Source organism: Notamacropus eugenii, chromosome 4 (assembly GCF_028372415.1).
Source record: "Notamacropus eugenii isolate mMacEug1 chromosome 4, mMacEug1.pri_v2, whole genome shotgun sequence".
NCBI classification, from domain to species: Eukaryota; Metazoa; Chordata; class Mammalia; order Diprotodontia; family Macropodidae; genus Notamacropus; species Notamacropus eugenii.
The window spans coordinates 79,849,148-79,868,856 of NC_092875.1; the positions used below are offsets into that span (position 1 = coordinate 79,849,148).

Here is a 19,709-nt window from a genome sequence, read left to right on the forward strand (position 1 = left end):
TGTGCTCTTGAGACAGACCCCCATCTGGCCCATTCGGATCCACAGCAGGAGAAACGTGAAATGTAAGGTTCCTACCCAAGGTCCCAGCTTTAGCACACTTAGCATGTCCCTGCTTCCAGGCATGTAGGACTTCTTATCCATAGATTTTTCATGTGTGCTCAGCAAAGATTTGCTCATTATAATGATAAAGTTGTTAGATAGCTCAACTTCTTGAAAGTTTGGTGGGAGGGGATGGGAGTCAAGAATCCTGATAATGGCCCAGGTTCCTAATCCTTAAAGGGTTAGTGACCAGTGTTAGCAAGATGGAGACGCTAGAATGAACTGCTGTTACAAAAACTTCCCTGTTAATGAGGACATTCCACATAATAAAGGCAGCTAGGTGGCTCCGTGAATACAAGGTTAGACTTGGAGTCAGGAAGACCTGAATTCAAATGTGGCCTCAGAAACTAATTAGCAGGTGACCTTGGGCAAGTCACTTTAACCTGTTGTTCTCAGTTTCCTCAGCTGTAAAGTGGGAATAGCGATGACACCTACATCCTAGGGTTGTTGTAAGGATCAAATGAAATCTTTGTAAAACGTGCTTAGCACAGTGCTTCGAACAGAATTGGTGTTTACTAATACTTGTTTTCTTCCTTCCTCCCTCTCTCCTCTCCTTCCTCCCTTCATTCTCTCCTTCCTCCCTTCTCTCTTTTCTCCCAACCTTCTTTCTTTCCTTCCTCCCTCCCTCTCTCTTTTCCTTCCTTCCTTTGAATCATTTGAGCTTCAGAAGAGCATGGTATAGAGTGACCCTGGGCAAATCACTCAACTATTCTAGACCTTAGTTTTCTTCTCCATAAAATTAGAATACCAGAATTTAAGAGTTGGAAGGGAACTCAACAGCCATCTGGGCTGACTCATACCAGAAAAAGAATTCCCACTCAGCATCTGTGACAAGTAGTGATCCAACTTCTTCTGGAAGACTCCCAATGAACTGGAGTCCATTCTTTCTGAAGGCAGCTGGTCATGCTTGGGTTACCTCTTAACAGGTAGGACATCACTGTTGACATCAAGCTTAAATTACCTTTTTCACCTGGTGTTTTGCCCTGCCTTCTGGTCCTAAATACTGTGGTCTTTTTTTGATCCCTCCTCCCCACTGTAAGAACACATGAAGTGTAGAGAAGGTACAGACTAAGCCCAGGCACCAAAGCTGGGCAGTGAACATTTTCTGTAGCACAACCAGTTCCTCCTCCCCCAACTCTAGTTCCACTATTCAAGCCTCTTGTTTAACAGGACGGAAGAAGGCCTAACCCTAACTGTTGGCCAAGGGCTGGTAGCTTCCTGTTGGCAGTAGAGACTAGTCATTTCACCCAAATCAGAGATGCCTCTTTGGGGACTAGAAAATTGGCTCATTGGCCTTGCCCCATCCCTCTCAGCCTTGATACTCACTGAGCAGCCTCCACAAGGGGAGTCAACCAGATCAAGAGCTGTTACTTCCTCTGAGGTAAAAGCCTGTACTTAGAACCTCGGCCCCTACCTCCCAGAAGACAGAAGGCAACCCCATTTCACTCTGCAATCATTTTTCTGCTACTCAACTGAGGCCCTGCATGGCACTCCTCCAAGTTTGGCCCAAATCTTCCCTGCACCTGCTGGTGTTTGCCATCATGCTCTCAGGTGAGACCCTGGCAAAAGACCTAGCTGCCTCAGACTACCTGAGCTAGTTCTCTTACAGTGAGAGGGCTCCTATAGGTCTCAGGGCCCTTGCACTCTAAGCTTTGAGAGAAGGCAAGGAGGGGACAGAGAGACCCAGGCTTCTGTAGCTGGGACGCAGAGATGAGGAAAGCCTGGAAGGTAGTACCCACCAACTTAACCCTGCTTGGTCCCAGGAACAGGCCGATTCCTCAGAGGGCAAGAGGGAAGTCCAGGATTTTTGCATCTATAAGGAAATGTGGGTGGAAGAGGAAGAAAGGGGCCCAAACACTTGGTAAGCTAGGAAGAATGTCCTTAAAGAGAACCTGAGGCAACCACCTACTTTGTTTGCAGGAGCTCCAGGGATCATATGGATAGAACCCCCAGACCCAGTGATCACTCCTGGTGGGAACCTGCTAGTGAACTGCAGTACAGACTGTGACCAGCCACAGCTCATTGGCCTGGAGACCCAACTTGACAAGACACAAGAAGACAAGGGGGTCAGATGGAGTACATTCCTACTAAGAAATATAACCCAGGATACCCTGCTCCTCTGCTTTGTCAACTGCCTTGGGAAAGATCAGATGCTCCACAATACCACTGTCACTGTGATTCGTGAGTGCTTGGGTCGGTGGGGATGTGCACCATTAGTGCACATATTATGTGTACCAGAACCATACCTACGATTTGCCATAGGTTTATCAACATGGGGATCAAATATCCTGTGCACAGGCAAATGTATTTCTTAAATTCCCCCCATAGCATACCTGGAAGTCCTCCAGTAACCTTCAATGCCATGCACGGCAACCACTCCTGCAACTACTACATCTAGGATTTCTCTAACACACCTACTGTGGAGGTCCCCTTTCCTCCTAACCCATGAAGGGGTCCCACCAAGACTCTCTGGGGAAACTGGTCACCCTATCTCTTAGCATGCTAACACCTTAATCAGACAAGCAAGTAGACAAACATTTATTGTTGAATGCCTACTGGGTGCCAGGCACTATGCCAAATGCTTTACAAGTATTATCTCATTTAACCTTCACAAAAATCTTAGGAGGCCGGTGCTATGATGACCCATTTCAGCTGAGGAAATTGAGGCAGACAGAGGTTAAAGTGAATTACCCAGCTAGTAGTATCTGAGGCTAGATTGGAATTCAGGTCTTCCTGACTCCAGGCCTGGTGGAAGCAGGCCTAGCTGCCTCAGACTATCTGAGCTAGTCATGTCTCCCTCCTGGGCAAGACTCCAATGGCCTTCGGGTCAGGTGAGGGCACATGCCATGAAAAACTGTGGGTCCAGGGTCCTGGGCCTGTGGAACAGGAAGATTTTGCACCACCAGTGAACCATGACATATAGGATCTGGATAGGTCGTGTGCCATGAATGACTACAGGGCAGGTGCTTTGTGATTGACCAAATGAGGCTGAGAGGTCAGAAGCAAAGGAAGCAGACATTATATGACAATCAATGCAGCCTCAGTTTCCTCATCTGTAAAATGAGGAGAGTGGACAAGACAGTCTACCTTTAAGGTCCATTCTAGCTCTAAATCTATGGTTAAATGATCTCATGACCAGACCAAATTATTGCCTCCTTCTGGTCAAACCCCCTTCTGTTTCCCCCATCCAGCCAATGAACAATTCAATCAGAATAATGATAGTGAGAAAGTAATATCTGCCTAATTTAACCTTCTTCACATGGCACTTATTATGTATGTCTGTTGATTACAGGTCACCCAGGAAAGATCACTCAGGGTTTAACAAAAATAGCATTAATTTAAACTTCTTCTGTGTTAAAAAGTTAGGTTCCAAAAAAGTTTGACGAAATTAACCAGAAAATTAACCTTTATTAGTTGAGATAAAGTGTTTTAAAAGGAATGTTTAGATATTTAAATACTGAACTAAAGCAGTCAGTCAACATTTATTAAATGCCTACTATGTGCCAGGCACCTAAGAGCTGGGGATACAAAATGAGGCAAAAGTCAGTCCCTGCCCTTGAGAAGCTTACAATCATCAGGGGAGACAACATGCAAAACAAATATATACAAAGCAAGCAATATACAGGATAAATAGTTAATAATAAACAGGGGAAGACACTAGAATTAAGAGAGGTTGGGGAAGGCTTCCAGTAAAGGATGGGCTTTTTGCTGGGACTTAAAGGAAGCCAGGGAGGTCGATCAGTCAAACTGCAGGAGGGAGGGCATTCTAGGCATGAGAGACAACCAAAGAAAATGCCCAGGAGCCAGATATGGAGTGTCCTGTTCAAGGAACAGCCAGGAGGCCAGTGTCACCGGATCAAAGAAGTACTTGGCATCAGAGTAAGGTCTAAGAAGACTGGAAAGGTAGGTGGGGGCTAGGTCATGAAGGCCTTTGAATGCCAAACGAAGCACTCTATATTTGGCCCAGGCGCTCTTAAATCTTGTTTCACTGGGTTGTTTCCAAAGCCGGAGCCCTTCCACTAGGAGGAGGTGGTGGGAAACTAGGGCAGTCCTCTACTCCTACAGAACACTTAGATTTCTCTTCCCTCTTCTCAGGCCTGCCAGAAAATGTGCAACTTGAGCCCTTGCCTCCATGGATTCTCGTGGGCCAGAATTTCATCCTTCGATGCCAAGTCTGGGGTGGGAAGCCCAGGCAAAACCTGACAATGGCACTGCTTCGGGGACCTCAGGAGCTGAGCAGGCAGGCAGTCTCTGAACAAGACCTAGGAAAGGCAGCTGAGGTCACATTCACAGCCACAGCCAGTCGAGAGGACCACGGGGCCAATTTCTCCTGTAGAGCGGAGCTGGACCTAAGCGCACAAGGGCTAGGACCGTATCAGAAGAGCTCAACCCCCAAGGAGCTCCACACCTTTGGTGAGGGACAAAAGGGGCTGCTGCACCATGCCAAAGCTTGTGACACCCTCCTGTCTAGTCCTGCCTGTCTCAACTGCCTCTCTCTTCTGTTCTCTCCTGTCCTCTAAGCACTGGGTACCCCTCGACTCACAGCACCCAACCTCCTGGAGGTGGGGAAGGAGGAGACTGTAAGCTGCGAGATTGATGAGCTCTTCCCAGTGGAGAATGCCCAAATCCATCTGTCCCTGGGAAGGAGAAGCTTGAATTCTACAGTTAAGCGGGGTCAGGACACGCTCAGGGCCACGGCCCCAGTGGCCATTGCAGAGGGAGAGAGAGAGGGCCAGAGGCAGCTGACCTGCAGCGTGATCCTGGGGGATCAGAACCGGGAAGTCCAGAGAAATCTGACTGTCTACAGTAAGGAGGATCACATATGGGGCTGGGAAGGAGGGAGGGGTGTGTGACCGTGACCGTGACCGTGACGGGTGAGTGTCCCCAGAGGGCGGGAGCGAGGGCTTGGCCCGGCAGACTGCAATTCCGACCTTTAGTCTTTCTCCCCTCCTCCCCACCCCGCAGAATCCTCCAGGGACCCTGTGCCCATCGTCACGGGGGTGCTGCTGGCCCTGGGCCTCGCGGTCTTGGCATGGGGGATCGCAATGCTGTACTTCCGGCAGAATCTGCGGAGAGACAGTTACACGCCCCAGCCGCTGCCCCTGCAGCATCTGGCACCGATGGCGCGACCTGAGCCTGGGCCTGAGCCCGGAAACCTCGGCCTAGGTCAATAAAAAATACTACTGAGACAACCTGCGGCCTCTTGCATTGCACTCCGTGGGTTCCTCTGTCCGTCCACGTGGGGCGGGGCCACGGGGAGGCGTGCTCACCATTTCCGCAGATCACTTCAATCACGCCTCCCCACCTATAATACGCTGCCAAAGTCCAATTAGGGAACAGAACTCACCCATGAGTGGGCGGGAGGAGTCTTGTAGCCAATGAGCTGCAAAAGGAAAGGAGGGAGGTGGGACTTGCCCTAGCCAATGGACAGGCGCGGAGCCGTTGCCGCTCTAGGCCGCTCCGCCCCGGCTCGCTGGTCCCAGAAGGCGCCGGGTTTCCCAAGATGGCGGCAGACGTGTCCGTTACTCACCGGCCCCCGCTGAGTCCGGAGCCCGAGGCTGACGCCGAAGCGGGTGGTGTCGGGGAGCGTAGGGTGCTGGACGAGAAGCTGCCGCCACTAGACCCCGAAGAGGTGCGGAGCCGCCTGGAGCGGACTGAGCGCCAGTTCCGTAACCGCCGAAAGATCCTCATCCGGGGCCTCCCGGGGGACGTGACCAACCAGGTGCGACGCGGGGGGGAGGTGGGAGGTGGGGGGTGGGGAGGAAGAGAGGCAGGAACGACCAACATGCCCGATGTGTGTGAGTGTGTGTAGGGGAGGGGGAACTGGGACAGGACGAGAGTTACCAGCATAAAAGTGTGGTTGGCCAGCTGGCAAGAGCGCTGGCTACGCGAGAGACTAAGGGGCATCCGCCGCCTGGGGGTTGGGGGGAGTGGGAGAGACCAACGTGGGAGTTCGGGGCGGGGCACGCCAGGGGAGCGTGCTGCGCTGGGGGGGAGGGGAGAGGAGAGAAGGAAAAGATCAAGGGGGCGGGGCAGTCCTGGACCAACCAACCAGTGTGGGCGAGGCCGAATAATTGACGTTGAGGGGAGGGACCGTGGACGCACTTCGGAGACGCGCTGGTTGGGCGCCTGGAGGGGTGCTGAGGCTGTGGGTGCGTGGGGGGCGGGAGTGGGTCTCCTACCGAAGTGGGGAGCCAGAGTCTCGTGGCCAGCCTGGCCTTGCTCAAAGGCCCCAGGCTCCTGGGCTACGTGCGTGGCTCCGGGCCCTTTCCCTTGCCCTCTGGGTGGAGAGGAGGAAGGAAGGGAGGAAGGCAGCCAGCCTTGACTCCCAAGGCTGGGCCAGGTGGGGTTTGTGCAATGAAAAGACGAAGGCGAGCTGAGAGGAGTGGCAGGTTTCCTCTCGACTAATCCTACAGCCTTAGCAAAACCAAAGTCTTAGACCCTGGGCCATTCTCCCATGCACTTCCTCCATGTCAGTGCTTTTTTTTTTTTTTCCTCCGCACATGCTGGGAAAGTGGAACACGAATTTGTTTTGAACTTCTAGTATCCTTTGAACCTGATAGAGATGAAGAATGAAAGGCAGTTATACCCTGAGAAGGAAGCAAACGCCCCTTTGTAAAGAAATGTCCAAGCTGAGGCTGGCAGTTGGGAATCTGTTAGACGCAAAATTGGATTTGATGGTCTCACCAGTGCCTTCTTTTCACCTGCTGCTATATTTTAGATCTCCAGTCTTAGGGCTGGGATGTGGTAGAAAGTTTTGAACCAGTGAGAATGCTCCTTATTAGGAAGAGAATAGATCTGGAGGCTGATTGCTTGCTTCTGGCCTAATGTTGGCATTTTTGGAGTGGGAGGTTGCCAGTCCTAGTTGCTGCCCCCCACTCTAGCTCTGTGGGGAACATGATGTCTCCCCTGAGGAGCATTGTGCCTGGCACAGATAGCCCGGTTATTTTCGCCCCCACAGCTTTCCTGTGAAGAACAGTGTTGTTGCGGGCATCCAGGAGCTGCCCTGAATCCTGGAGTTGGTTTCTTCCCTTCACTTCCCTCTTCCCCCAATATCCCTTGGTGACTTTCTCAATCTGTTTATTTCTATAGGAAGTTCATGACCTACTCAGTGACTATGAACTCAAATACTGTTTTGTGGACAAGTACAAGGGGACTGGTGAGTGGTGCTCTGGCTGGAAAGTGTAGAGTAGGGAAGATGTGGGGGGCAAGAGAATGAGGTTGTGGGGGCAGTTGTACCAGTTTTGGTGATTATTTCCTCTGTGATCCCTTCACCTTAGCTTTTGTGACTCTGCTAAATGGGGAGCAAGCAGAGTCAGCCATCCGCACATTTCATCAGAGCCACCTGAGGGATAAGGAGCTGTCAGTGCAGTTGCAGCCCACAGATGCCCTGCTCTGTATAGCCAACTTGCCCCCAAGCTACACACAGCAGCAGTTTGAGGAGCTGGTGAGACCCTTTGGCAATCTGGAACGCTGCTTTCTGGTGTACAGTGAGCACAGTGGTCACTCCAAGGGCTATGGCTTCGTGGAGTATATGAAGAAGGATTCAGCAGCTCGAGCCAAGTCGGACCTGCTGGGCAAGCCGCTAGGCCCCCGGACACTATATGTTCATTGGACAGATGCCAGCCAGCTGACTCCAGCACTATTGCATTCACGATGCCTCTGTGTGGACCACCTGCCCCAAGGCTACAGTGATGTGGATGAACTTCGACAGGCCCTCTCCTCTGTACACCCTCCCACCTTTTGCCAGGTGAGAAGCTCTAGCTCTGACCACTTGTTGGGATATTATACCTTTATTAATAGGATCATGGGAGGAACCTTAGATTTCACTTCATTTACTAAAGAAGAAAAATGGTCCAGAGACAGGGAATGACTTGCCTGAGGTTCCACAAGCAGTGCCAGATCCATCATTTGAATTTGGGTTCCTTGACTCCAAATTCATTGGTTTTTTCTATTACATCATGTTGACCTGACCTTAGATTTCCTGACTTGACTATTCTTCAGACTGGGGAGTGGGTAGTGATGGGCCTTTCTATTTATTTCTTTCTGTCTTTTGCCCCACAGCTTGCATATGGGCAGGATGGACAGCTGAAAGGGTTCGCAGTGTTGGAGTATGAGACATCACAGATGGCTGAAGAAGCCCAGCAGCAGGCAGATGGGATGGCCCTGGCTGGAAGCCATATCCGAGTGTCTTTCTGTGCCCCAGGTCCCCCTGGTCGTAGCATGCTAGCTGCCCTCATTGCTGCCCAGGCCACGGTGAGTAAGGTTTCCCTGGACATAGTGCACCAGTCTCACTAAGAAACACATGCTCCCCGGGCTTACAGTGTCTTACATCATGTCCGGTCCTGGGTCATCCTCCATGTGGGAGTGCTGAACTATGAATGGGTTCTTTGGTTTATCTCTTAAGGCTCTGAACAGGGGGAAGGGGCTGCTGCCTGAGCCAAACATTCTTCAGATCCTCAGTAGCTTAGGACCCCCTGCATCTCTACAACTTCTCCTGAATCCCCTGCTGCATGGCCCTGGGAGTGGAAACAAGCAGGGTAAGTGTTCCCCTTAGCCCACTGGGATATGGAGAATAGAGCCTGGGAGGTGTTCGTGGGTGGTAAGGGAAATAGTGAATGGGAATGATTTTTCTGGCCTTACAGGCCTCCTGGGTGCACCTCCAGCCATGCCTCTGTTGAACAGCCCAGCCTTGTCCACAGCATTGCTCCAGCTTGCCCTACAGACTCAGAGCCAAGTCCAACAGGTACTGCCTCCCCTCCCTACTTGGGCTACAATTTCATACTCTGTACCAGCTCTCCACTAAAGTCAGGATTTGGGAGATGAGACCGGGAATGACTGCCAGGCAACTCCATTCCTTTCTGTAGACATGTAACACATTCCTTTACCTACCTCTTGTCTGTGTTTGCCTGCCTGATTGACTAGAGGAGACCAAGCTTGACCCTGGGGTTCTTTTGTGTGGATCATTGTGATCATCTGAAAGTCCACTTTCCGTCCCCACTGTCCAGGAGCTTTTCTTGCCCAGAGACTGCCCTGGACCAGCTCTGCCTGAGGACTTTGACCTTTTCATTGGCCCCTCCTTTTCTTTATAAGCCTCATCTTCCTGACTTCCTGGAATGGACTTTGATTTTCTGTTTTTGTCTATCTGCCTTGTAACAGCAGTCATCCTTTTTATTTGCTGATAAATACTGTACCTTTCCTCCCACTACTGGGGATACTGATGATTTTTTTCCCCTTGGGTTGCTTTGACTTGCCGCTCTCTGCTCTCCAATAGTGTGAACTCTTGGGTGCACAAAGCCACCTGATCTCTGACACTGACTGTGACCAAACTGTTTCTAGAAACCAGGAATCCTTGGAGACTCTCCATTGGGTTCATTCCAGTCTGGAGCCCAGCCTAGCAACACTCTTCTTGGAGACTTACCTGCAGGTAAATTGGGCTTCTGCTACCTACCCTGCTTATTACATGAAATCATTCAAGAAGCATATGTTAAGCACTACCTGAGTGCCAAACAATGTGCACATCTACCTTTACATTCTATTGGAGGGAAATGGCACAGATGCATAATGGGAAGATACAAAATCCACACTGAGTAATGATAGAGCAGCACAAACAACGTGGGGGGAACTAAGTTTTACAGTGGGAGGGTGGTGGAGAGTGGAGGCAACCTATGCTCATGACAGATTTCTCTCTTCGAAGGAGGAGTCCTGTCCTCAGACATGCCCCCAGTTCGAGGAAAGCCATCATCTCTCTTGCCACCCCTGCTGGGCACGGCAGGGGGAGACCGTGAAACTCTAGCTCTGGGGGCTTCAGCCACTCAGCTCACCCCACCTTCTGCCTCACTTCGGGGCTCTGTCCTCAGTGGATTACAGAAACTGAGTGAGAATGGGCCACCACCGGCATCTGGGGTAAGTCTTAAACCTTTCCTCTGGGTGAGGGGCAGGCAGGGTTATCAGAAGCTATGACTTTGCCAAAGGTAACTGTGTCTTCCTGCCCAGGTCTCACTGTTGGGAGAGCCACCCAAGGATTTCAGGATCCCCCTGAACCCTTACCTAAACCTGCACAGTCTCTTGCCAACAGGTAGTTGTCCAGTAAGGTGTCCAGGTTGGGAGTTGGGTTGGAGTAGCCTCAAGTTAGGAGGTGGCAGGGTCTTTAAAGAGAACAAATCTGATATTCTTCCCTTTGGCCATAGGGGGTGGCAGCAAAGCTTTTAACCTGAAATCCAGTATGCTGGGCAGTGCTTCTAGCACCCGTCTGTCCACTGATTCAGGCCTATCCTCTGATGGCTATGGCTTTGACTACCCATCGGTAAGTCTCAGGCTGAGGCTCTGCTGCCATTTTTTCTGTCTTGCTGGTTTTTCCTCTAGTTTCTGTCTCACCACACACATGAAATTCACATGTTTTCTCTCCTCATGCTAATCATACGGAACAGGGAGCCTACTGACCTAGGAAAAAGCTCCAAGTTCTCTCATAGTGAGGCTGAGTTCTAAGCATATTATAGCTTAGGAGTGAGCAAAAGAAGTACCTAGTCAGAAACCACGCAGGCTATAATTATTGAAGTGGTTGTTACAAAGCTGTTTAGGCCCCTTCTCTGAACCTTTCCTTCCAACTGTATATGATCTTTTCCTCAGGACTTAGGACCACGGCGTATGTTTTCCCATCCCCGAGAACCTGTGGGGCCCATGCTGGGACCACTTGGGCATAGCAGACATAAGGTAACAGCTCCCTTTTGTCCACCCCATCCCATTCCAGCTCTCTTCCCCAGTCTCACCCTGGCCTCTGTTTTCTTGGCTCTCTGCAGATGTCTCCCCCACCCAGTGGGTTTGGAGAGCGGGGCAGTGGAAGTGGGGGTCTCCCCCACTTTTACTCGGGCTCCCCTACCTCCTACTTCACCAGTGGTCTGCAGGCTGGCCTCAAGCAGAGTCACCTTAACAAGGTGAGATCCCCTAGTAGGCTGTGCAAAAGGTGGGAAGGAGAATGCTAAGGACCTCTTGCCTGGGCTTGACATGGAAAAGCCCAAATCTTGCAGGGAGGGAGAGCCTAGGGACAGCAGTTACCTTTTCATTGTGGGGGAGCTAAGGTCTTAGCTTCATGGTAGAATCTAGGTCCCCTTGGGGAAAAGCAGTTCCATCTAGTGAAAGTATTCTGTGGGCAGAGGGGAGCTTAGCAAGCCTGGGACACAGGAATTGAGACTGATGGCTCCCTCACCTCTCAGGTTGTTGGCTCGGCCCCCATGGGTTCTGGAGAGGGTCTCTTGGGTCTGGGTCCTGGCCCTGACAGCCATGGCAGCCTGATGAAGGTAAATGGCTTGGGGCAGGTGGTGAGTGGGGCAGGCAGGGGGAGGGGGACCACCTTTCACCTGCTGCTATGTGCTTTGCATTCACAGACTCCCATCGGTGGCCAGAAACGAGGCTTCTCCCACCTGCTTCCCTCCCCAGAGCCTAGCCCTGAAGGAGGCTATGTGGGCCAGCATTCCCAGGGTTTGGGAGGCCATTATGCAGATTCCTACCTGAAACGCAAGAGGATATTTTAATGAACCCCTGATCAGAATCTCCACCCTATCCTAGGCTGGCTGACTGCTTTTAAAGCCCACTCTTGGATTTCTAATTTTTAAAAAAAACAAACAACAAAGTGTACGTGAAGAACGTGCCTTCTGAACAGGGCCAGCTCCCCCTTAGCCCCAGCCCCTTTCTCCTCAGTAGAAATGGCTGTGCCAGGGGTGGGTTGTTCCCTCCAATACCAGCACCTTTTGACATGCTCCTTGGGGCCCTGCAGCTCTTGAGGCTGTGTTTCAGTTGTAGTGGTGGAGGAGAAGAAAAAGGGGGTGTCCTCCAAGTAACAAGTAGGGACCAGACTGGGCAGGGATCAGGATGCCTTTTTCCCCATACCCTGGACCTGTGTCACTCTTCTAGGGCAATAACCTTGCCTTTCCCCACTTTGGACTTCTGGGGGGCCACCAGAGATCCTGTCCCAAAACATTGTAGCCTTAAAAGGCCCCCAGGGTTTGTGACCTCATTCTTGCTTTCTCCTCAGTACCCTCTTCTCTGTGGCCCCTTTCTTCATTGTCTTATTTTTTTCTCTGTCCATTCTCTGTCATCTCTTTGTATGTTGTCTTGCTCCTTTCTTTCTCCTTGGTGTCTCTTGAGAGGCGTCTTGGGCTCCCTGGGTGGCTCCATCAGGCTGGGCCTATGCTGGATCCTGGGGTTTGAGTGCCTTGGACATCGTGCAGCTTCCTCTTTAGGGAAATGCTGCATCTGTAGGTTGCCTTTAAATTTTTTTTTAACAATTGTTTTTATTTTCTTGTGTGTGTTGTTTTTTAATAATAAGCCAGGAAGAACCCAGCTCCCTGATCCCTGTGCATCCCAGGGAGCCTGAGAAGCTCAATTTACATATTTATGGCTTTAAATTTCTTAGCCATATGTTAGAGGTGATTTTTGGCGTGCGCCCCCCCACCCTTTTTTTTAATGCTGCAGGTGTGGCTGCCTCCCATCACCTGTTGCTGCTTCTGGTCTTCATATAGAAATGGCCCTTCTTGTGTCCCCAGATGCCTTAAGGCCCTGAGCCTCAGTCCCTGCCCAGTCCAGAGAACTCAGCATCTGTGGTTCATTCTGAAGCTGCTGGGGCTACACTTCTCTCCTTAAAACTCAGGACCAAACAAACTGAGAGAGGAGGGGACAGATTGGGAGGTGAGCCTTTAAGCGAGCCCCTCCTCTTGATTAGCTCAGCTGGAGAGTGACTTTCTGCTGGATTACAAATCCAGCAGTTGCAGAAGTCTCCTTTGAAGTAAAGCTTTATCTTTCATTTCCCATACTTCACCCCTAGTTGGTTTTTATGGTGAAATTCTGCCCAACCCTGTCAGCTGGAAATCCCAGCTGCCCCTAGCCCTAAGGCCAAAGTCTCCATGCAGAATGATACCTTCCTTGCCCCCAGGGAGAGGAAAGGGCCATCCCAGGCCTCTTTTAGGGTAGGCTGCCCCTCTCCCAATTCAAGTGAGCCAACCCCCTCTAGTGCCTCCATGTGCGCTGAGCACACCACCTCACATGCCTAACCCTTCTCTCCCTCCATTGCCCTAAGACCTGCCGTGCTTTTCCTCATTGCTCTCCCATCTTCAGTATTCCCTTTCGGTCTGTACCTTTGTCTTTGTCTCCTGAGCTGGACCTGGCTGGACTGCCTGTCCCAGGGCTCTGGCTCGGACCTGCTGTCTTTGGACCAGCCCTAGCTTCCAGGGGCCCGGTTTTCAGTGCCTCCACTGTCTGTCCTACAGGAACCCTGGGTGGGGGGTAGTAGCTCTGTCCTCGTAAATATGACTGTCCCTTGAAATCCACATTTGCTGAATTAAAGTTTTTAAGTAAAATGATTTTAATGAAACTGGTATTTGACTGATTATTACACCAGCTGGTGTCATTTTCCCCGGATGTTGCCCGCCTGCCCCTTACGTAACTGTCTGTCTTCTCAGGCCCATGGAGGGCGTTCTCACGTCACTGTTTAAGTAAATGGAGTTGTGCACGGTAAGCACGTTTCTAAATGTTCATTTGCCCGCAGGGGCGGGCAAAGGCCGAGTGCGGTCTGTGTGACCTCCGTATTAAGGGTGAGAGGGCGGGGAAAGACACCTCAGCTTCGCGATGACCCTCGAGTGGTGCGCGCCTACTCGGAGAAGTACAGCTTCCTCGCGAAGATCGGTAATTGGTTGCGCAGGCGCCTGAGGACTTGCTGGTCACGTGGCGCCTGTCATGGCCGCCTCCATGGTGGGGAGGAGCGCGAGAGCCGGGAGGTTGATACGGGCTGGAGGCAGTCTGTGGCGGGGTCCGGGGAAAGCTGTCGCCCAGTCGCCAGTCAGACCCAGGGGCTTCCGGAGCACAGGTGCTTGGGGGAGGGGAGGGGGCTCCTCCCCTCGCGGCAACGTGCGGGCCGCCGAGGGGTGGGGGGAAGGGTGCTGAACGGGCTTAACCCCTTCGCCCCCGGGGCCCCCTCCCACTGCCCATCGACTGGACCCTGCTCTCAAGGCGCTCGCTGTTTTGCAGGCCCTTGCCCCACGGAGGAGGAAAAGCGGCAGCCGGACCCGGAGGCTCTCTCCGGGGACTTGTGAGTAAGACCCGCCCCGGGGGCGGAAGGGGAGAGGCGGGAACCGTGACCCGTGCCCTCCGTGACAAACCACCCCTCCCCCAGGGTGAACGTGGTGTTCGTGGACCGCTCGGGGAAGCGGATCCCCGCGACGGGGCGTGTGGGCGAGGACGTGCTACGCCTGGCCCAGCGGCACGGCGTCGAGTTGGAGGGTAAGGGGGCTCGGCAGCACGGGCCAGAGCCGCGGGGGACCCCCCAGGGACCGAGCTGGAGGGAGCCTAGGCTCGGCTAGCCCGACACTCCCACTTCGGTGCATTTTGGGTGGGTGGGTGCGCTTTTCGTTTGGATTGTTACTTACGAAAGTGTTCTGTTACTAGCTTGTTTGTACGTCACAGTCCTTTAGGGAAACGTTCCTTCCCCTCCTCTCACATTTAAATCCTCTCTTATAACAGCTAAAAGCATCTGATCCAGAGACCTGGCCTCCATCTCAGCCAGGAGCAGGAGAGGCCGGGCAGAGAGGAAGGTGCTTGGTTGAAGTCACCCAAGGGTGCTGCTTACAGTCATAGAGCACCTGAAATCTCTTTAGCCAGCCAGTCCAAGGACCTTTCTGCTTATTGTACTAGATTTAGGAAAGGAGCTGGAGCCTGTCCATTCTAGGCTTCTCCTGTTTCTGGTTGGATGCACTTTCCTCCACTCCTCAGGAGATAACCTAGAGAGATTTGCCTTGCTCGCCCTAACCTCCTATATCCATGCATTTGACCTCACATTTTTCTGTTGTAGTTTTGCTGAGCCACCCACCCCTCTGCGAACTCTCTTCCCGGCTTGTTTTTGCCCAGGAGAAGGAGTTAGGTACCCCACATATGCCCTTTCCTTCCACAGGAGCCTGTGAGGCCTCCCTGGCCTGTTCTACCTGCCATGTCTATGTGAGCGAAGAGCATTTGGCTGTTTTGCCACCACCTGAAGAAAGGTAAGGGTTGGGGAGAGGAGAATGGCGGATGCTGCCTTGGGGCTGAGGCTTTCTGGGGTCTCTGGTTCAAGAGGCTTGAGCCAGAAGCAGATGATGTAGCACAGTAACCAGGGGCCCCGGGTGTCAGGTCTTATCCCCTGGGCTGTCTGAGATGGGGGGTGAGGGGTAGAATTCAATCTGCTTCCCAAACCCACTGGCTCTTTTATTAACCACCACTTCTTTGGGCAGGGAGGACGACATGCTAGACATGGCCCCACAGCTACAAGAGAATTCAAGGCTGGGCTGCCAGATCATCTTGACAAAGGAGCTTGAGGGTGCTCAGTTCACTTTGCCGAAAATTACTCGAAACTTCTATGTGGATGGCCATATCCCCAAGCCCCATTGACAAAAGGATCAGCCAAGTGGTCTGGAGGCACCTGCAGCTGCTGGACACGTGGGCCTCTTTCTTGGGGCTTGGTAGCTGCTGGACTTGAGCATGGGACTCCCTTAATGGACACATAGCCCATCTCTTACCCTACTCTTCTCAGGGCCTAGCCCTGTTGACCAAAGCTGGCCAAATTGTAGACACCTTACACGGGACCAGAGGGGGCTCGGAAGAGAGGCCATGAAGAAGTCTCCATTATCTTGGGAGAGTCTACATTTGTGCTTTAGAGGAAAAGCTCCCTCTCTTGCTTCAGCTTTGACAGGGGAGTGAGTAGGGCTCCTGGGCCCACAAACTGGGGGTGTCTGTTAGAGCCACAATAAAGCACTTTGTTCACCAGTCTGTGGAACCTCTTTGGAACAGGAAGGGGCCTTAGGAGGTTTTTGCCATAATTCTACCACCACCACCCTGACAAACAGAATAAGTCAATTTATAAGAGAGGATTTTTAAATGAAGCACCTTATAGAAAATGGTTCAAGAGGAAAAAGGAGAAAGGGAAAGGACTTAGCTAGTCAGATTCATACATGCAAGCGGAAGAGAGGCAAAGTAGAAACCTGGGTCTTCTGGCAGGGGTCAGACCTGGGAAATTGGGACCCAGAAATCCAGGTCACTCTCCTAGTTCACTTGGCTCCTCTGGTTGGGGGAATGTGGGGTTTCTAGCAGATGAAGAGGGGGATGTGATAGTTAAGGTTTACATAACGCATTTACACATAATGTCATTTAATCCCCACATCAACCCTGTGAGTTCCATGATGTTATTCCCATTTTACAGATGGGAAAATGGCTAATCTTGGTCTTCAGTCCAGCACTCATCTCATGAGCTGCCTCTATGTGGCTGATAAATATATGGACCTGACTGCGAAAAATGGAATCTAGATAAGGAAACTGAGGCTCAGAGAAATGGAATTACCTGCTCCAGGTCAATCAGTAATTTAGGAGCAAAGCCAGTTGTGTGCGCTTGCGAGGCTGGGAAGATTGAATGAGGCGCCTCAGAGGACGCGGAACCGATCCCCTCCCCTCCCCTCATTTTGCACATGAGGAGGCTGGTTCATGGAAGTCGTGGCTTGCCCATACTAGTAACAAGTGGGGGTGGGGTGAGGGGAAGTACTGTATCTAAGGACGAGCCTAAGCCCGAAATCCTGGCCGCCGACAGTCCGGATCCCTGGGCTTCCCTGGACAGGCAGCATGGCCCCGCAGCCTGGGGTCTCCGACGCTCAGCATGGGCTGGGGCCTTCGCGGTGACCACGCCCCCCTCAGCTGCTGCCTGTTCACTCCTGGACCGGGGCGGGGGCGGGGGCCGGAGCCAGAAGAGCCAGAGGTCTGGGGTGGGGTCTCCAGCTCTCGCCATGGAGGGGGAGCCCACCCCGGACTTTTCTGTCCTTCGCGACCTTCTGGCCCCGCCCTGCCTGGACCCGGAGCCAGAGCTCGAGGGGGTGCACCCTCTGCCTCACCCCTCTCCCTGCGCCGGCTCCTTAATCCTGCCCCAAGAGAACCAGGGCCCTGGAGACAGCAGGTGTATGAAGACGCAGACCTTTCCCCTACTTCCCTACACATACCCCTCGGGGCCAGGAAAGACTGGGCCCAGCAGGAGTAGCTGGGATCCTTGGGGTCACCCCGGGGACATCCCCCGGGTTCGCACAGGTTCAGCCAGGGGCCACTCCCCGGGGGCCTGGGGTTAGCCTGCGGGCCCTGGGGGGGGGACGGGGAAGGCAGCTAATGCGTTTGCCTGCTCCCCTAGGTCTCCTTGGCTGGCCCTTCCAGCAGCAGCGACGGGACTGCGCTTCCTGCAGGAGACGGCAGAGCGGCTCCTGCAGGCTCCTGTCCCAGAAGCCTCCCGGGCTGAGCTCTGGCTGGAGCCACCTGTGCCCCCCAGGGCCTTGGCCCCCCTGACGGCCCCTGGGGGCCCTGGAGCCTGGGATGCTGTGGACTCGCTGGCCCTCATCAGCCTCCAGTGTCACAGACTGAGTCCCCCGAGGGCCAGGAAGCAGGTGGGGCTGGGAGTGGGACTGGGTGGGGGACCTGGTCTCCAGGCCCTGGCAGGCAGGACCCTCCGCAAACAGCCCCACCCCCAGCGGGGAGCCGAGGGGCTGGATCCTGGATTCCAGGGTGTTGTGCTGAGGATGCACCTGAAGCCCGATGAGGAAGGCCACCAGCTGCTAATCACTGCCCAGTTCAGGTATTGAGCTGGGATATCCAGGACCCTCTTCCTCATATGTCTCAGCCCAGAGGCTGAGAGACTTGGGGACTGCAGAGTGGGGGTAGACTTGGGGCATGGGGTAGAAAGGTGCTGATCTGAGGGAAGGAGTAATTCTTATGAATAGATCCAGGAACTTCTGGGAACACAGAAATGATGGTCACGGCCTAATCCTCCTCCAATTTCCCCCTGCAGCTCAGCCTGTGGTTCCCGGAGTTGGGGGGCCTTGCCCAGTCCCATGGGGGCATCCACATCAAACCATCAGGATTCCCCAGGTATGTGGGGAAACCAGTCCCTTTCCTGCTCACCCCTGGGTGGGAGGCATCTCCACAGCTGGAAGCTAAAATCTTCCTGTGCCATCTGGTTCCTGCCTGTCTGCCCTTCCTCTCTCTCTTCCTTTCCACCAAGTCTGTCCCTTCCCCAACACCAAGGCTGCTTCTCTTTCAGTGTTGACTACCTGGGTTAAGACTTCTGGACCTTGTGGGGAGGGCCAGACCATGAGTCCCAGATGCCTATTTCTGCCCAGGGAACAGTAACCAGGCCCAAGGCACCATTAGGCCTAGAGAAGGTCTGACAAGGTGGCTATTTCTTCCCTTACCCCTACCACACATCTGACCTTCCAGGGAGTCGATGCTGCGCCTCCTGCCGAACCCAGAGAACCCCACTGTGGCGAGATGCAGAGGATGGGACCCCACTGTGTAATGCGTGTGGCATCAGGTACATGCTGGGTGAGAGCAAGGCATGTGAGATGACCCTGGGCCAGGCTTTGGAGTTCTGAGTTGGCCCAGGGCTCAGGAAGGAAGGTTTATCCCACTCTGGATAGGAACGCAGGCATTCAAGCATTCTTCCTTCCTTTCAAGGTCCTTGGAGAGTCAGGAGGGAGACCAGTGACAGACAGCTTCTTAGCTGCTGAGATGAGCTGGTGCAGTGGATAGAGTGCTGGGCCTGGAGTCAGGATCACTCAAGTTCAAATCCAGTCTCCTATACTTACTAGCTATGTGACCCTGGGCAAATCACCATCTGCTTTAGTTTCCTCTTCTGTAAAATGGGGATAATAATAGCACTACCTCCCAGAGCAGTTGTGAGGATGCTTTGGAAACTTTAAAAGTGCTACAGAAATGCTTCTTATCACTATTACCTACTGCCCTTACACAGGTACAAAAAGTATGGAATCCGCTGCCCTGCCTGTTGGACTGTACCTAGGAAGAGCATCTGTCCACTTGGACATTGTACCCGTTGTGGGGCCTGGCTTTGTACCCCACAAGGCCCTAACAGGAAAGGTGAGGAACTGCCCCTTCCCCGGGCCTTGACCCTGGTCTAGCCTACCTGAGTTTACTTATTCTGTCCCTCTCCCTACATGCCCATCCTTAGCCCCATGGACCCCCATCTACATTCTAAAGACCTTTAGCTGAAGAGGAATGTGGGTGAGGGAGGGTTCATGCAGCTGGAAGGTAGTGGGAAGACACTACCTGTCATGTTTATATGACTCTTCTTTCCCTCCAAGGAACTGAAGGTCATGACTCCAGTGTCCGGCCCCGAGTGCCCCGACTCTGTGGGGAGAAGGAAAAGAGCTTCCCCAGAGAGGCTGCAGTGAGAGCAAGACAGGGAGCAGAGATCCCCACCAGCCTGGGCCAGAGCTCTGATGAAATGTGGATTCCTGTCCCAGTGGGAAGGCCAGAGCAGTGACCTCAGTCATCTCTACCCCTCCACTCATCCAAAGAAAAAAAAAATCAGAAATAAAATAGATCTGTTCACTCAGAGGAAGACAACTGTGTCTGATTGGGTGGGAGGAGGCATAACCCTACTGACCATGGCCCTCACTGCCTTCTCACCTTTTCTTTCAGATGCTCCCTGAAACAATTTGCTCTATGCTTTTGTTGGGGGAGAGGGGGAAGGAAGGGGTGATGCCTCCTCTAAACGCACATATGCCTTGTTACGCGCCTGGCCATTTTCCGTCTCTTCAGGAAAG

At 52.7% G+C, this 19,709-nt stretch overlaps 4 protein-coding genes across 7 annotated transcripts; all 4 read left to right on the plus strand.

Annotated features, from left to right (window-relative positions):
* The first annotated feature begins 1,475 nt into the window (after positions 1-1,475).
* Positions 1,476-5,291, plus strand: ICAM3 (intercellular adhesion molecule 3). The gene is made up of 5 exons (XM_072602426.1): positions 1,476-1,650; positions 2,020-2,280; positions 4,195-4,512; positions 4,621-4,905; positions 5,065-5,291. Exons 1-5 carry the CDS (start codon positions 1,584-1,586, stop codon positions 5,271-5,273), a joined length of 1,140 nt encoding a protein of 379 aa, XP_072458527.1. The 5' UTR covers positions 1,476-1,583; the 3' UTR covers positions 5,274-5,291.
* Positions 5,292-5,562: 271 nt separating this feature from the next.
* On the plus strand, positions 5,563-13,465 carry RAVER1 (ribonucleoprotein, PTB binding 1). 2 transcript variants are annotated; one of them, XM_072602422.1, is made up of 14 exons: positions 5,564-5,821; positions 7,192-7,258; positions 7,380-7,849; positions 8,164-8,355; positions 8,507-8,639; positions 8,745-8,845; positions 9,439-9,526; positions 9,797-10,005; positions 10,096-10,177; positions 10,290-10,405; positions 10,729-10,812; positions 10,899-11,033; positions 11,313-11,396; positions 11,484-13,465. In XM_072602422.1, exons 1-14 carry the CDS (start codon positions 5,603-5,605, stop codon positions 11,628-11,630), a joined length of 2,127 nt encoding a protein of 708 aa, XP_072458523.1. In that variant the 5' UTR covers positions 5,564-5,602; the 3' UTR covers positions 11,631-13,465. The 2 variants fall into 2 exon arrangements, with proteins under 2 accessions (XP_072458524.1, XP_072458523.1); XM_072602423.1 differs by lacking the exon at positions 11,313-11,396 and having other exon boundaries at positions 5,563-5,821.
* A 168-nt stretch (positions 13,466-13,633) lies between these two features.
* FDX2 (ferredoxin 2) lies at positions 13,634-15,885 on the plus strand. Of its 2 annotated transcripts, none has more exons than XM_072602429.1 (5): positions 13,634-13,776; positions 14,119-14,183; positions 14,264-14,370; positions 15,038-15,125; positions 15,354-15,885. In XM_072602429.1, the coding sequence occupies exons 1-5, from the start codon at positions 13,720-13,722 to the stop codon at positions 15,508-15,510; spliced, it is 474 nt and encodes a 157-aa protein (XP_072458530.1). In that variant the 5' UTR covers positions 13,634-13,719; the 3' UTR covers positions 15,511-15,885. The 2 variants fall into 2 exon arrangements, with proteins under 2 accessions (XP_072458530.1, XP_072458529.1); XM_072602428.1 differs by lacking the exon at positions 13,634-13,776 and adding an exon at positions 13,793-13,957 and having other exon boundaries at positions 14,119-14,179.
* A 571-nt stretch (positions 15,886-16,456) lies between these two features.
* Positions 16,457-19,500, plus strand: ZGLP1 (zinc finger GATA like protein 1). 2 transcript variants are annotated; one of them, XM_072602424.1, is made up of 6 exons: positions 16,457-17,059; positions 17,285-17,722; positions 17,936-18,015; positions 18,364-18,457; positions 18,896-19,020; positions 19,245-19,500. In XM_072602424.1, the coding sequence occupies exons 1-6, from the start codon at positions 16,581-16,583 to the stop codon at positions 19,424-19,426; spliced, it is 1,398 nt and encodes a 465-aa protein (XP_072458525.1). In that variant the 5' UTR covers positions 16,457-16,580; the 3' UTR covers positions 19,427-19,500. The 2 variants fall into 2 exon arrangements, with proteins under 2 accessions (XP_072458525.1, XP_072458526.1); XM_072602425.1 differs by lacking the exons at positions 18,896-19,020; positions 19,245-19,500 and adding an exon at positions 18,601-18,756.
* The last annotated feature ends 209 nt before the right edge of the window (positions 19,501-19,709 follow it).

What these genes read in the sequence shown, in the direction of transcription:
- ICAM3 (XM_072602426.1), top strand. Translation starts at nt 1,584, where the DNA reads ATGGCACTCCTCCAAGTTTGGCCCAAATCTTCCCTGCACCTGCTGGTG. An exon ending in GTTTGCCATCATGCTCTCAG is followed by an intron (nt 1,651 to 2,019) that starts GTGAGACCCTGG and finishes CTTTGTTTGCAG; the next exon opens with GAGCTCCAGGGATCATATGG. An exon ending in GAGAAATCTGACTGTCTACA is followed by an intron (nt 4,906 to 5,064) that starts GTAAGGAGGATC and finishes CCCACCCCGCAG; the next exon opens with AATCCTCCAGGGACCCTGTG.
- RAVER1 (XM_072602422.1), top strand. Translation starts at nt 5,603, where the DNA reads ATGGCGGCAGACGTGTCCGTTACTCACCGGCCCCCGCTGAGTCCGGAG. An exon ending in TCTTGGAGACTTACCTGCAG is followed by an intron (nt 9,527 to 9,796) that starts GTAAATTGGGCT and finishes CTCTCTTCGAAG; the next exon opens with GAGGAGTCCTGTCCTCAGAC. An exon ending in GGCCACCACCGGCATCTGGG is followed by an intron (nt 10,006 to 10,095) that starts GTAAGTCTTAAA and finishes CTTCCTGCCCAG; the next exon opens with GTCTCACTGTTGGGAGAGCC.
- FDX2 (XM_072602428.1), top strand. Translation starts at nt 13,828, where the DNA reads ATGGCCGCCTCCATGGTGGGGAGGAGCGCGAGAGCCGGGAGGTTGATA. An exon ending in GAGGCTCTCTCCGGGGACTT is followed by an intron (nt 14,180 to 14,263) that starts GTGAGTAAGACC and finishes CCCCTCCCCCAG; the next exon opens with GGTGAACGTGGTGTTCGTGG. An exon ending in TTGCCACCACCTGAAGAAAG is followed by an intron (nt 15,126 to 15,353) that starts GTAAGGGTTGGG and finishes TTCTTTGGGCAG; the next exon opens with GGAGGACGACATGCTAGACA.
- ZGLP1 (XM_072602424.1), top strand. Translation starts at nt 16,581, where the DNA reads ATGAGGAGGCTGGTTCATGGAAGTCGTGGCTTGCCCATACTAGTAACA. An exon ending in CAGGGCCCTGGAGACAGCAG is followed by an intron (nt 17,060 to 17,284) that starts GTGTATGAAGAC and finishes CTGCTCCCCTAG; the next exon opens with GTCTCCTTGGCTGGCCCTTC. An exon ending in CTAATCACTGCCCAGTTCAG is followed by an intron (nt 17,723 to 17,935) that starts GTATTGAGCTGG and finishes TTCCCCCTGCAG; the next exon opens with CTCAGCCTGTGGTTCCCGGA.